The sequence below is a fragment of the Mixophyes fleayi genome, chromosome 7, assembly GCF_038048845.1.
Source record: "Mixophyes fleayi isolate aMixFle1 chromosome 7, aMixFle1.hap1, whole genome shotgun sequence".
In the NCBI taxonomy this organism is placed as follows: Eukaryota; Metazoa; Chordata; class Amphibia; order Anura; family Limnodynastidae; genus Mixophyes; species Mixophyes fleayi.
In genome coordinates this window covers 15,918,943-15,934,359 of record NC_134408.1, presented here as the reverse complement: position 1 = coordinate 15,934,359, position 15,417 = coordinate 15,918,943, and the positions used below count along the sequence as shown (strand labels likewise).

General features: G+C 44.3%; 1 protein-coding gene across 1 annotated transcript in view; it reads left to right on the top strand.

Annotated features, from left to right (window-relative positions):
- LOC142097368 (cytoplasmic phosphatidylinositol transfer protein 1-like) overlaps positions 1-15,417 on the top strand; it is a 42,389-nt gene that overhangs the window by 5,572 nt on the left and 21,400 nt on the right. The window contains exon 2 of the mRNA XM_075179135.1: positions 2,341-2,425. Coding sequence (XP_075035236.1) covers positions 2,378-2,425 — 48 coding nt within the window. The 5' untranslated portion in view covers positions 2,341-2,377. The remainder of the gene's footprint in view (positions 1-2,340; positions 2,426-15,417) is intronic.

The window sequence follows — 15,417 nt, the reverse complement described above, 5'->3', positions numbered from 1 at the left end:
TCAGTCTCATTGCAGTGATCATGCTCCATATACCAGGCTATTTTTGATAGGGGCTTCTCACAGTACGGCCAGTATTGCGTTTTGTTATACGCCCTTCAGCCATCACTGTTTGTGGATAGGGTTTGGACGGACACTGCGCCATCTTTCCAACCTTCTGTGTTTAAAGCACCGCTGCCATCCAGCGGAGAATAGTCATACGTAGAACACATGTCTGGGTACCTGCACTTTTTTTCCATTGCCGGACAATGGGGCATCACTGCTGGTGTCTGAACCACTCTCCTCTGTAGTGTCAGGGGCATTCTCATGGCCACTGCTCTCCGGGCTGTAGTCAAAGCACTGGGCTGTGTCCTGCTGCTCTGACCCCACTTTACTTTCAGCACCAGACGGATGCGACCGTCTCTTATTCCCATTCGGTGTAAAAAGGCCAGGAAAGCTGTAATCTCCTCCTCTTCCTGCTCATAGAGGGACATACGTATGGATGGTCAACTGACCATCTAGTGGTGGCGTGCACACACTTTCCCCTCCACATCGGACACACGCACACTTTTGGTCTGACAAAAGTGTCTCGAAGGGACCTCCCAGATATCTATGCCGAGCATATCAGCAAGATCCCCTGCATTGATTAGCCTTTGGAAGCTTTGTGGGAACCTCATTTTTTGTCCCCACCACGACCAAGGTTCCCACAGTGTTGGTGTGTAAGCAGGTCAATGTCCCCACAAGTATAGGAAAGCAAGTTACACGCACACACGGGTCCATTTTATTTTTGGAGTGTGGGAGGAAACCGGATCACTCGGAGGAAATCCATCTAAACACGAGGACAACATAGCAACTCCAAGCAAGATCTGATTTACAAACCAAGTCTTGAGTGGCACAGCATAAGAAAATGAATCCATTACCACCACTTTCAGTGATTATAGATTGCAAGCTCTTGTACAAACGAGAATGGCAAAAGTCAGGCTCATGACAGTAGAATATTTAGCAGAATATAACACACAAAGCAAAAAGATAGTGGATTCACAGTGTGTCGGCTGAGGAGATGGATGTTAGCAGACATCTTACCAGGGTGTAATGTTACTGGGTTTAAACACCTAGGGCTAGATTTACTAAACTGCGGGTTTGAAAAAGTGGAGATGTTGCCTATAGCAACCAATCAGATTCTAGCTGTCATTTTGTAGCATGCACTAAATAAATGACAGCTAGAATCTGATTGGTTGCTATAGGCAACATCTCCACTTTTTCAAACCCGCAGTTTAGTAAATATACCCCCTAGCGTCTATAGCCCTTCTCTCTTTCAGAACAGCTAGCGTTGGATGTGCGTGTTGTCTTTTTTTCAAGATCACAAAGGGCAGGTTTAACGAACATTCTAAAAAGGAATATTGGAGGTGTTTCCCACAGTAACCAATCAGATTATAGCTGTCATTTATCTAGTACATTCTAGTATATGATAACTAGAATCTTATTGGTTGCTATGGGAACCACTCCACTTTTCCTTTATAGAAGGTTTGATAAATCTCCCTCTAAGTAAGTAGCCAGTTTACTGTTACAAATGCTGCGCAAAGTAGCATTGAAGTGGTACTATGCACTGATCAGTACCAGGACCACCTAAAAAAATATGAGGAAATGGTCAAAATTGTGTAATCTTTTTTACTTTTCATAAAATGCATAACTTAGATTTGGTACAATGCTAAATACAGGACACAAAACCAATAGTCGCTTCCATGTCAATATGGGGATTGTTGTACTCCGAGATCCTTCGTGATGAAACCGCTTATACTGTGTTTAGTTTCACCTGCTCAACAGCAAGGAATCCCTGGAAATCACTAAATAAAAGTCTGTCAGGACTTATGTACTCAAACAGGTCTCCCCCACATCACATGACTGTTCAGTGAAAGCAACAGCAAGACATGGGTACCCACTCATAACACAAACTTATTATGGAATCACGGTGGCTAAGTGGTTAGCACTTCTGCCTTATAGCACTTATCAGCCTTATCTGTGAGGAGTTTGTATGTTCTCTCTGTGTTTGCGTGGGTTTCCTCCGGGTGCTCCGGTTTCCTCCCGCACTCCAAAAACATACTGGTAGGTTAATTGGCTGCTATCAAAATTGACCCTAGTCTGTGTGTGTGTGTGTGTGTGTGTGTCTGTGTGTGTGTGTGTGTGTTAGGGAATTTAGACTGTAAGCTCCAATGGGGCAGGAACTGATGTGAGTGAGTTCTCTGTACAGCGCAGCGGAATTAGTGCGCTATATATATATATATATATATAAATGGTAATAATAATAATAATATTACAACGTGATACTTAAGGTCATTTTGACACTCATATTCCTGTCTCTCTTAGGCTGCCTCCGGAGGTGAATCCAGGTTATTACATCAGTATGCTGGTGAAGGAATACCGCATCTGTATGCCCCTCACGACAGATGAGGTAAGCTCCAATTTTATGGCACTATTATATTTTATTGTAACAGTAAGAGCAGTAACGTTATGGAATCAGCACCCAGGGAATAGGAGATAGTTCAAGAAAAGTTTTGATTAAAAAATAAAAAACAATGATGTGCCCTGTACTTTGTAAAAATGTCTCCAAAGTAATAATAAGAGTCCGTAGTTCATGTTCTGTCTTGTTTGTATAGCACTTACTGAAGGGACATACATACGTCATACCTGCCAACTCTTTACATCCGATGAAGTGTGACCATAGAAGGGGGCGGGGCAACTGGCCTCAGTTTGACTCTGCCGCTCGACGCAATGACGCTCCACTCGAAACGCGTCACTAGGAAGTGGGCAGAATGCAGGGGAATGGCCTGTGGGGCAATTATTCCGTGGGGCCGGACACCACCAATTTACTACTTTGTTGTTACCCTCACTCCCAACGAAGGTTGAAACCCCCTTTAAAGTGTACCCAACATGTGGATGCAGCCATTTTGCAGACTTAACCAATATTCATCATGAGTGTGTATCCAATTCAGTACTTACCAGTGAGGCACGAGACACTGAAAACACGAGGCACTAACGGTGACAATAATCAAGGGATGTTTGGGGGGCATTACACACTGCAAGACCCCAGACTTGCCGGTAGAGCACACCTGCCAAGACTAAACTGAGGCATGAGGCACTATGTGAGTTTGAGGTCTCATTACCTCATCGCACCCAGCTCGCACCCAGGGGCAAACGCAGGATTTGTAGAGGGGGGGTTTCCACACCACATCACCAGTGGGCGTGACCAGCATGCATGGGGGCGTCGCTATAATATTAGACAGTGCTTGGCTGCTCTCCAACTCTTCCTATCCACATAATATACATGGGCAATGCTGCGTGCACTACTGTTAGGTGCACGCAGCTCTCCCTTTTCAAGCAGAGCCTTGTGAAGCGGGAGCAGGGTCCAGCTACCTCAATTATACAGTGCCCCAGGCTTGGAGGGGGGTTTCCAGGCACTAGGTAACCCCCCGCCCCCCTCGGTTTGCCTATGGCACCCACCCGGATTCCGTACAGCGGCTGACAGTGCGCCTTTGTGAAACAACAACAGAACCGTCTCCCCCTCGCCCTGGAGTGGAGTATAAATTGTTCTATATTCACACACCGAGTATCACTACTTATTCCTCATCACACTTTCAGAGCTCCCATCTCCTCATTACTGGCAACGAGATATTTATAGACAGACTCTGGTCCTGTTTTGCTCTGAACGGCTCGTTCGCAAACTGGGAAACGACACGCGCGCTCTCCCAACATTCTGCTAACAGAGGCAATTAGGCCCCCAAAACCGAGACAGCTTTATATAGACCTGTCAGCTGCTGCGAAAATGTGTTTGAATTGGGAGCAGAGCGGCCACAAGCAACACCCGAATACATACAGAAGATGTACGCCTGATTAAAGTGCCTTGATCCTCACTTATGTTTGACGGGAAGAAAGTATCTTTGCGCTTTAACGGTCACCCATGTTATATAGACACCCCCTCTGTTTTTTATTTAATATTTTTTTTTTCCTTCAGAAGTAATTGCTGGAGAGGAGCCAGAGTTTAGCCCACAGGTCCCCTCCAGCAGCGATGGAGTTAAGTTGCTGCTTGTTGATTTTTTTTTGGTGGGGGGTTGGAGGAAGTCATGACTTGGGGTATGACGTAGAGGCTGGTGACAACATGACAGGTCCCAAGTGTTACCTTAGTAACACTGACAGAGCGGCATTATCTAAGTGGGATTTGCCATTAGCAGGTGAATTGCACAGGGGAGGAAATAGAGGCAGTAGAAGTTGTGTGGAGCGATGGGGGGCAGAGAGAGGGGGATATTGCTTTGCAAAAATAACACCCGAATAAGAAATGATTTCATCACGTTATTAGATCCCAGGCCGCTCAACCTGAAGTTATGTAGTTTAACACTTCAGCGGCTATAACAGATCGCTGTTCTGCAAATCTTCAATCTCCACTGAATTCAGGGGAAGAATGCTTTCAAAGGGCACCCTGAATTTTTGGGGGGTGTTCACCAAAATTTGGCCTTTTAAAATGTTGTTTTTGAACATTAAACGCTATAACAGGAACAGATGTACCCTTAAACTTTCTTCTGAAGTAACTTTTTTTTTTTTAGTTTGAACCTGTAATAAGTGATTTGTGAGTGAATTTACCGAAAATATGGTGAATTATCCTGCAAACCAAAAAGTGGGAGAGTCACTCTTTTCTAGTGACCATAGCCAGGCATTCAAAAGAGAAGGGGAACCCGAGGTATTATTATTAACCCTTATATTAGTGGGATCATAAGTAAAATATAAAGTGACCGTAGTAGCAGTAAGCTAGATTAGGGGGTAGATTTACTAAAACTGCTAAAAAGGAAAAGTAGAGGTGTTGCCCATAGCAACCAATCAGATTCCTGCTATCACATTCTAGAATGTTCAGGATAAATGATAGCTAGAATCTGATTGGTTGCTATGGGCAACACCTTCACTGTGTATAAATTGACCCTCAGGTCTGCTAATGTTTAGAGTGCTGCCTTCGAATTTGCCTTCATATTTTACAAGTAGTTTACTCCATTTTCATAAGCAGTACAAAGAGTTTGAGATCTTCCTCGTCTATAACTAAATGATCAGAAAATTGTGAATGGCGCACACCCACAGCTTTTCAGAGACCAGGTTGATATTTATTTAAAAATGTTAATTAAATGGAATAATAGATTAAAGGAGGGGGTCAGCAGAGGTAAATGATCAGGATTTTATACGTTATTGGAAATCTATACAACTCAGCTCTGACAAACTCTGCACCGACCCGCTGACTGGGCTAATTATAAGTCACATTAAAGGCGGGAGGTGGTACCGAAGTTAGGTAAAGTATGCAAAATGTATTAAACAGTATTAAAATGAGCTTATCAAGCGGGCATCAGCCAAGTTCAGTCAGGTTTAATTCTATAGATTTCCAATAGTGTATACAATCCTGGACATTTACCTCTGCTGCTCCCCTCCTTTAATCTAGTATTCCATCTAAATGACATTTTTTAGGAAAATGCATTATAGTATCATCATCATCAATAGCAGCAGCAGTTATTTATATAGCGCCACTAATTCTGCAGCGCTGTACAGAGAACTCACATCAGTCCATGCCCCATTGGGGCTTACAGTCTGCATTCCCTAACATACACCCACACAAACACACACTAGAACTGAGTGCAGTGACTTCTCCAATTAGGGATAACTCTATCTAAGGCACCAGAATTTGGGGGTGGTGGCAACATGTGACCAATAGACACTACGGGGTATATTAACAAAACTGCGGGTTTGAAAAGTGGAGATGTTGCCTATAGCAACCAATCAGATTCTAGCTGTCATTTTGTAGAATGTAATAAATAAATGACAGCTAGAATCTGATTGATTGGTTGCTATAGGCAACATCTCCACTTTTTCAAACCCGCAGGTTAGTAAATATATCCCCTACACCTCTTCCCACCCCTGTAGCTACTCCGTTGGACCTGAGTAGTTTCAAGGTTCAGTTTGCAGGGCAATGTGCTACATTTTACTGGTCCAAACAACAAAAGGTGTTTAAAAGGATCATTTAAGAGTATAATAGAATCCGTTTATAACATAAATTTCTTGAATTCGTTGTTGTGTTTTAATATTTTAATCATACTTGCCAACATTTTTTTTTCTTTTTCCGGGAGATGCCGGCTGGGACGTGGGCGTGCAGGGGGCGGGGCTGCGAAATCGCGTCATTTTGGCCCCGCCCCCATGACGGAATGACGCAAATCGCGTCATTTTACAGCGGGGGTGGGGCTAAACGCCGCGATTCCGGGTGAATCGCGGCGTTTTAACTGAATTTTTCCCCCTTCCTATCAGGGAGATTGCCACACTCGTCCGGGAGACTCTCGCAAAATGCGGGAGTCTCCCGGACAATCCGGGAGAGTTGGCAAGTATGATTTTAATATAATTTGTTGCTCAAAATCAATTCCATAAAATCAGTGTTGTTCAGAAACATTTGTAAAAATTTCAGTGTGAGTTCCGAACTGATTGCGTCAGTCTAAAAACCACAGACATTGGTGGAAACTGCAGACTGGCCAACACGCTTTGCTCAAATCTTGCATTAAAAACTCCAAGCAAACACATAAGCCTTTATCGCACAACCCGACGGACGTACAGCAGAAGCATGTTTAGAACATACTACATATGTGACGAAACCGTACTCCTCCGGAGACCGATTTCTCTGTTACCCTGGTATACAAGAGGATCATGGGAATTGTAGTTTGCCATCTGTCATGGACGGGAGGAACAGAAGGAAGGGAAAGTGGAACAGGTGTCACAGAAAAGAGAATGTGAGAAAGTGACGGCAGTAATATAACCTAATGATGGAAAGCTTTATCCGGTCAGTTTTGTGCGTTGATTGTGTGGCAGAAGATCGTGTCCTCTGTGTAATCTTCTCACCCATTACAGGTGTCACTGACTTTCCATTCAGGTCTTATCACTTTCTGGCAAATCGATGCAACATAAAAAGCGTTCCCCTCACGCAGCTCTGTCAACATTTACCAAGAGCCGTCTCCAGAGGCCCAGTCTCAGGCTAGGATATCACACAGACATAACCTGTTTATTAAACCTGTTTATTATTTCCCAGCATCCATTGCTTCACCAATCACCCAGTTGTACAATCGCTGCCCTTTCCCATTCACTCAGAGTGTAATGACGATAGATTGGGGCTGGGTGACATAATTCCGCTACTTTATGGCAAGGAAACATTACATTACCTACCAAATAAAATTAAATAAAAAAGATATTGTTTATAAAGTGGGAAGTTCGAAGAAATGGAAATAAAAATCACATCCTGCCATTGATAAACGATGATTGGTCCTGAATAGTTGGCGCTCTTGTGGCTCTGGGCCTACCATCTCCTCTGAGCGCTGCAGAATAGCGCAGTGTCTGCGGTCAGCTTCGTGACTTCCCCGCTGTGTCACGGTCAACATCGGAAAGGCATTAAAAGTCCCAGAATGCCTTGCACATGAGCCAACATTCTAGGGGGCAGATTCAATTGGCCGCAAGGTTCCGCTAGACATCTGGCTGACCAATACGGTAAGGACTCTCTATGGGACACGAAGGCAAAGGAGCTTTCACTAGAAACTTTGTGACCCTAAAGGTTTTGCTATGGGGCTCACAAATTAGGCACTTGGGTGAGCCAGCTTGTCTGTCCGCACATGCCCAATGGAATTAAAGGACCGATTTGGGCTTTCCAATACTGTGTAAAAAAACACCAGCAGTAACCAATTTTATTTATTGGGCAAAGCGAAATTAAACCTTATTTTGCCACCGATAGGGATTTTCACTCTTTCAATGTATATTCCCTTAATACTCATAGAAACTGAGAAGCAACTAACGGCAATCGAATCTCATGAGACCCGAGGAGCATGTGAAATTCCTAATCAATACAAGGCTGGACTGTGAATGTGTTGGACTAACCTAAATTCAAACCTTCTTCTTCTTTTTGTTATAGAAACTGACCTAGTTTCTGTGATGTGCTAGTAAGTTTGATTCAGTAGAGATGCCATTGTTTGTCTTCTCTTTCCCATAACAATATCATCACAAATATGAGAGAGAGCAGATGTGTCGCATATAGAGTGTCCTGTGCTGGCACAAAGAGCCCCATCTGACAGACAACGGGTCCAGCAAACGGGAGAGGACCGAAAAAAAACCAAATTGTAATATGAACATTGTGCAATTCTGAAGGGTCAAACTCCTAACATCCAGAGTAATGTACAAATATTTGGTATCCCTATAGTTGGGATAATTAGACAGACTCAGTTCATGAATATTTTCTGGGATTGCTCTATGTATATACAAGTAGCCAGTGAAAAACTGATGGACAACTAATTTTGGTGATTGTTGAGGTTGTAAAGTAAAACATCTATTTCAATATGTTACATAAAATAAACCACTATATCTAAGAAAACACATTGTGGGTGAATTTAGAGATTAAAATGTGATTCCTGTCAAAACTGGAGCCAGGCGAAAAACAGGAGGATGGATGTAGATAAAATCAAGAGACGTTACATTGACGACACACACTGGAAATAACTTACTCACATGCCCCCTGAACATATTTGGGATATTAAATCTATAAATAAGCCGGCTTGCCCGGCGTTGTTCGGCACGACGTAATACAGTGATAATGTGTTGCAGCTTATTATATATGTTTGATATCAGTAATGTGTCTCTTGGAGACCCTGGGGAGACGGGACACGTTGCTGTCGGCTTCGGCCGCTCATTAACCCTTTGAGGCCTTGAGTTAGGCTTAGGCTCTCTGATGCTCTTTGGCTGTTGTGGCACTAGAAGTCTCAGCAACTCCTGCCTATCTGTAACCATTGCCTTCCATCTTCCCACTTCTCTGTCAGTCATTCACTGCTGATGACTGGTATTCAGACAGTTTAGGGTGGGAGGTGAAAGCAGCCGCTGATTTGATTGGTGCTGTGCACATCCAATCCAGTTGCTCTATCACTCACACGCCTTCTTTCCCTAGTTTTTTAAATTGTCCTAGTGGCTGGTGTCCTCCATGTTCAAATTCTTAAGCACACTCTCTGGGAGGGGGGGGGGATTCAGTTAGACGCGAGGTGTCTCCGGGAACAGTCCGTGCCTCATTATCTTTTCTCACACCTCCTCCATTATCCCTTGTGTCCCATCCAGATTCTGCACCGCAGCGGTCGGTATCGAGGCGATCTGGAGGTGATGTCGGGCAGCCCCTTCCGGCTTATTGAATAATAGGAAAGGGTGGAGATATAAAGGTGGGAGTACCAGAGGCAAGAAACCCCCCTCAACACTACTTGGATAGGGCACTTTCTGCAGGGAGCTTCCTAAAGTAGCCAAAACCTTTAAGGTCTGACAGAGGAATGTGGAAGAAAACGTTTAATTCCACCTCACTGAGAACAGCTCTGCTGCTTCGCATGTTAATTCTCTCTAATTATACACATATGCTTGCAGCTCACGTCTTAGTAAAGCTATATCATTTAATGAGGTCTGAGGGCACGATAGGGCAGAAAGGTCGTGCGGTAAGGTCACCGTTGGCCGCTAAGGCGGCAGGTGGACGTCCGCGATGTAAATGAGTAATTTCAGGACACTAGAATGGCATGCTTTCACCATTGTAATAACTAATTAACATTCCCAGGCTAATTGAGGGTTTGGCAGCGCGTTGCTGCTTGCAGCGGACACCAGAAAGCGCCAGCATATTAAGGGCCATCTGGCTCCACTATCGCCTCAGCAATTTCACTATTAAGTCTCATTATTATTCTAAACTCCGGTGGCATTGTCTCTGCCAGAGGCCTGCTCTTTTCTCTGCAGGCCTCAGTACTCCTACAGTATAGAGGCCCAGATACAGTAATCCTGCCCCGATCTCTGACGCGAGGCTGGTAACATCTGCTATCAGGAACAAAGAGTCTGATAATGAAGAGGCAGCTTCTGTGGTTTGTGGGTTTGTTCAGGAAGCCGGTAAGAGACAGCGTTGATGTCTGAAGTAGGTCACCCGGGTGCTCACTAAGGGCATTAACGTTCAGGGGGCAGTATTTTAATTTTTTTTGCTCTAAATGTTCCTCCTCCAACAAAAATAATAAAGGACATATTGGGCTATTGATCACTGAGAGCCCCATGGAACATCTGATTTTGGTGATAAAAAAAAAATCATTTATTGCTGCAGTTTAATTAAAAATCAAAGATATTTAAGCAAAAAAACTCAACTGCCGTCATTTAAGAGGTGAATTAATGCTTCGTCGCGCCAAACTTTGCAGTTGTGCGCCTGCGGGCAGGGCCAAATTAAGGGAATGGAGGCCCCTGGGCTAAGGGGGCCTCCATTCCCTCGTGAGGGCCCCCCCCCAGTGATCCGAGCCGCACCCCCCCCCCTGATCCGAGCCGCACACCCCCCCCCCCCTTAACCCTTAACCCTATGGTTAATCCGGCCCTGCCTGCGGGAGCTACTTGCCGGCTCCAAAGACCAGATTTCGCCTTCAGTTCCTCTAATAACATACTGTATTTGTTTTACTTTCTTGGTTTTGTTTATTTAAAGAGTTAAAAAATATGTTTAAATATTATTTAATGTATAAAAAAAATCTACTTTATTCTCAGAATACTGCATTTTTTTAAAAATGATTTTGAACTGTTATTGTCACCCTGAGATGTCGATAACAGAACAAGTATTTCGGGCAGCACAAGCACTACGTGTTCGCCGGCGAATCTTTCCAGCGCAGGCATAGCCTCCGCAGTAGCCTCTGTAGATAGGGCTATGCCATAACAAGCCCTACCGCCGGCGGGAACATCACCATTATTGTTTGTCTCATGTTTGACCGTTGATGAATAGGACCCTGAGCGTGGGACTGAGAGACGTGAGGTGCGCAATTTCTAATTTTGAGGTGCATTTGATCTAAATGTCTATAGCGGCTGTAATTATGGGGTAAGATGGAGGGGCTGAGCGTACGGAGAGGGGGGCGGTGTTTCTCTTGTCTACACTATGCTCCCCCAATGTAGGGTCTACAGATACAAACCTAGATCGGTTTGCACCCTTAATAAAAACAGTTGAGGCAAAGGAGGAATCCAGTTGCCGCCGATGTTGCGCTCGGACATTGTGCCGCGCACATTGCCGGCGGTTACACTAGAAATCTCTGCTCATTATTCCTTGCACCATATGGAGCACGAGGAAAAATGAGCGTAGACGCCTGTCAAATCTCCGCCGCAAAGTGTCTCAGGAACGTCCGTGATACACTTCGCTGCTAGTTGAAGTCCCCCCGAAAGCATCCAAGATTTTTTTTCCCTCTTGAAGTTCTAAAAAATTTCCTCATGAGCAGACGTTGTCCGCTCAGTACTGACCTAAGTGTTAATTACACTACTTACTATGAGATAATTAAAGTCGTTTGGACTCGCCCACTATTAGCTGATGTCTCGGCAGGCTAAGGCCATAACGCCACAGCCCAGGAAGCGGGTGAGCTGCCAGTACCGCGGCCCGTCCCTGCCTACTGCTAATCTGGACAAATTGATTTTTAAGTAGGAGCAGCTGCTGAAAGGAGCGAGATGGAAAGATGGAGGAAGCGATAGAGAGAGGAGCGAAGAGACGGTAATTTGGGAGTAAATCCGATGAGGAACGCTGCGGCAGAGCAATGGTGGGAGACGGTATGGGCCAGACAGCATGCTGAAGGAGATGGAGGGTGTATAGGGTAACCATGGAAACGTAGACGTCCCCCACAATTCGCCCGAATCTCGCCTGTCTTACAATCTGTTTTAAAGTCTGAATTTTGCTACGTTGTCATTGACTACAATACAAATATATATTTATGCAGTTATGTTAATGGAATGAATCTTCTTACTGGTATCCTCCCGTCACTCTGATTTATTTTGGATCCATATGTCAACACGGAGGATTGCACAGTATACAGCACTGTATGTTACTGCTCATATGGACTGCTGGGACCAGTAGTGCTCCTACCGTCCGCATTGGAACCAAAGACTACATTGCATCTAACTATTCCTCTATGTGCAGCATATTGTTCTATTGTATGCAGGTTCTTTTATTATTATCATTACTATTATTATTGCTATTATGTGTATATATATATATATATATATATATATATATATATATACATATATATATAAAAATATATATGTGTGTGTGTGTGCATTGTAGACCCCCTCCTATGTGATGGGTGTTACTGGTGTTATCTTTACAGCTGCATGAGACAGGAAGAAGCCACCAAGCCGACTTCCTGACCCTCAAGTCGCCGTGGAAACTTTTAGCGTCACGGAATCTTCCATGTTGGGTTTGGGCTGTCACCACTCCCCCCCCCCCCAATCTACCATGGCCGTAGAGCTTCTTATATAGTTTTGAGGTGATGAGTCAGTCCCAGAGCCACGTCTCTATATTTAGCCTTGTGCATGGTGTACTATATAGCTTAGGGTTACCAGGTAAGCCACACAGACAGGGACACATGAGATCTACATGTTGTGTGTTGTAAGCAATCTCTTTACATTTAGATAAAAAATGAGAGATTTGAGGAAAAAAGCAGAGCACGCTGTATATTGCCTTAAATAAACACCACACACTGTCACTTGCATTTTCATTCAATTTCCCTTAACCTGTAATTGGCATTCATAGACGGAGCAGGCTTCATTGCTCAGCAGAGGATAGGTCTAAATGTCTAAATTCCCTACAACACACAGACTAGCGTCCATTTTCACAGAAGCCTATTAACCTACCAGTATGTTTTTGGACTGTGAGAGGAAACCAGAGCACCCAGACTAGACCTGCGCAAAGGTAGAAAGATCTTGAACCCATGACTCCAGCACTGTCAAGCAGTAATTCTAACCACTGTGCCACAGTACTCGGTGATGCTCTAACAAATAGCCTACAGCGATTCTTGGCCTCCTGTATGGTATTCCTGTTTACTTTGGTTGATCTGGGTTACACTCACTGCTATTAACCCGTAGGACTGTCTGACCTGCTCGCTGACACTTTATTTGGTGTTGGTATCTGCTATCTTTCTCGATTTCAAAACCGGGATAAACTATGCCCTCATCTCCCCTCTATTACTCTTTCCCCATCAACCCCGTTCCCTTGACCCCGTTCCCTTACAATTCCTCCACTGCCTCCCCCGTAATGCTTACCTACACCTAGGTCATCTCTTCCACCTCTCCCTCTTCACTACCACTTTCCTGTTCATCTTCACATATTTCTTCCTCTCTCCTGTCCTCAAGAAACCATCTCTCGTTCATATCTCCATCTCTCTCTCCAAGCTACCAATCCATTGCTCTCCTTCCCCTAGCTTCCACACTACTAGAGCCTGTTGTGTATAACCACCTAACCCACTTTCTCTTCGCTCATTCCCTTCTCGACACCCATCACTCCCTTGACCTTCGCAGCACAGTTCACTCTTGTTCAACGCTTATGTTTCTGAATGCGCCTCCTACCTTACTTAACGCAACTCGCCCTCAACCTCAAAGCCTTCTCCAACGCCTCCCAGTCATACATCTCTGACCTCGTCAGGAGATACATTCCCTCTCGTTCTTAGATCTGACCTGAGCCTTGCCTCCTCTCTGATTACCACCTCTCACTCCCTCCTCCTCCAAGACTTCTCCTGCATGGAAGGTCCAACTCCACCTGGCCAGACGCTCCTCCAACCTTCAAATGTTTCCTCACATCTGGCCACTATAGCACATACTGCCCCAAGCTGATACTGCTCCCTCTGCATGTTCTGAGCTACAAATCAGCGATGACGATGATGTTCCAGGAGATGCTGGCTGCCACGGCATGCTGGTGTTTACAGTGCCACAAGCTCTAGCGTGCCCAAGAAGCCAAGGCCTCCAGGGCTTGCTGGGCTCAGAGCGTATTTTGAGTTGCAACTTTGGGGTTGTAGGTTTACAACTGAGCCTGGGCCACATAATTGCGACTTTCTCTGAATCAGGCCCCAGAACCTTAGTGCCGCTGTAATGCACTCAATGCATCGTGTGAGGTGTAGTTTGCTGCCATACTCCCAATATGCAGAGTTGTGATATCGCTGCAGCCCCTCCCATTAGAGCTGTGATGTCACTGATGGCTTTTCCTACCAAAACTGTGATGTCACTGCAGGCTCCTCCCACAAGAGTTATGATGTTACTGCTGGCCCCTCCCACCAAAGTGGTGGAATCACTGCAGGCTCCTCCCACAAGAGTTGTGATGTCACTGCAGGCTCCTCCCACCAGAGCTGTGATTTCACTGCAGGCCCCTCCCACCAGGACTGTATTTTGGAAAAGATACAAACCTAGAAACAGGCAATTGCACCAAATAATGTCATTTTGCCCCCCCCCCCACCCCCTCTTCCATGACGCGATGGTGCAATTGAGGCAAATTGGGGTAAAATTACATAATTTACACGCCTCCTGCGCTTGCAGTTTGGCCTTTTAAGAACCTCAAAATTGGCAAGTACAGCTTATAGAAATGAACAATAGTATTTGATACTGGTGTTATTATGGTTCTAAGGAAGTACGTTAATGTGTTTGTACATATATGTCTATGAATAACAGGCATATGTATCCTTGTGTGTATGTATATATATATATATGTACATATATACTTCTACGGGAAGTACAGGACACGTAATTAATGACCACGGGAATAGGTTTCCAAAGAGTTTACATTATTGAAAGCTAAACAGAAGATGGCAGCCTGCGTCATGTAATATTTATACCTTTCCTTTCCCAATATCAGCCTCTGTTTCTACAGCTCCCAAGTGTATGAACTGACATTATATTAGTACCGAGGGACACTTGTTTACATTTACAGGTTTGTGTACGAGGTAGAGGACAAGGAACTTGTTTCTTACAGGTTGGAAAGAACGCGGCTACAGAATTGTTTGCAGTGTTGGGCAGAAGGACTAAGGTCCCTGAGGGAAACTTAACATATACTGTAATATAGTATATACAGCACACATATACATTTTGTAACACTAAATACACAATAGCCTGTAATATACTGAAGTGGCAAGGTACATTTAAACAAACGGCGCGTACCAGCCCTAGACGCATTGTGGCGCTCTGGGTGCGTTCAGGCGCAACGAGCTCACAGACCCGTACAAGCTGTGCGTGTTCAGGGCGTTAAAACATAAAAAAATGTTTTACTGACAGAATTAATTATTTTATTAAATTATATTAATGCTTAAAAATATTTTTTTTGCTTTATAAAACAATAAATAAAATCTGTTTTTTATATTGTATTTAATTTTATTTATTTTTTTCATTAGTGGAACTAAAAGAACAAATCTGGGCTTTCAATTCCACTGCAAGACGACTCACAATGGCAAAGAATGGTCTGGCGAAACGCGTTGGGTTGGGTTTATCTTACCGCGTCGCACATGGCGTTTTCTAGGTCGACCTTAGTGTACTACAGCCCCCATCATGACATGGTTAAAGGCCCTGATCATATTGTAATCATTCAACATTTTAAACACTCTTTTTCAAGGA